At 73.0% G+C, this 204-nt stretch overlaps 1 protein-coding gene across 3 annotated transcripts in view; it reads right to left on the bottom strand.

The window, feature by feature from the left end:
* The window catches only part of CACNB2 (calcium voltage-gated channel auxiliary subunit beta 2), a 396,022-nt gene extending 395,935 nt beyond the window's left edge, over positions 1-87 (bottom strand). For all 3 annotated transcript variants that reach the window (XM_024750058.1, XM_024750061.1, XM_024750060.1), the window contains exon 1: positions 52-87. In XM_024750058.1, coding sequence (XP_024605826.1) covers positions 52-87 — 36 coding nt within the window. The remainder of the gene's footprint in view (positions 1-51) is intronic.
* Positions 88-204: the final 117 nt, after the last annotated feature.

Raw genomic sequence — 204 nt, 5'->3', positions numbered from 1 at the left:
GGAGCGGAGCTGCGGAAGCCGAGCCCCTCCCGGCCCCCGCCCCGCACTCACGATCTTGAGCAGGTCCAGTCCGCTCGCCTGGTCCATGGCTCTCCATGTGCCTCTCCCGGGAAGGGGCGACGAGGGCTGGCCGCGGCAGCCTCCGAGGACCCCGAGGTCTCCCCCGCCCCTTCCCTCCCTCGGGCTTCGGGGAAGCCGAGGAAA

This window comes from Neophocaena asiaeorientalis, unplaced genomic scaffold, assembly GCF_003031525.2.
Source record: "Neophocaena asiaeorientalis asiaeorientalis breed wild unplaced genomic scaffold, Neophocaena_asiaeorientalis_V1.1 scaffold4, whole genome shotgun sequence".
NCBI lineage: Eukaryota > Metazoa > Chordata > Mammalia > Artiodactyla > Phocoenidae > Neophocaena > Neophocaena asiaeorientalis.
Note: the sequence above shows the minus strand (reverse complement) of the source record. Positions and strands in the feature narration are given on the sequence as shown.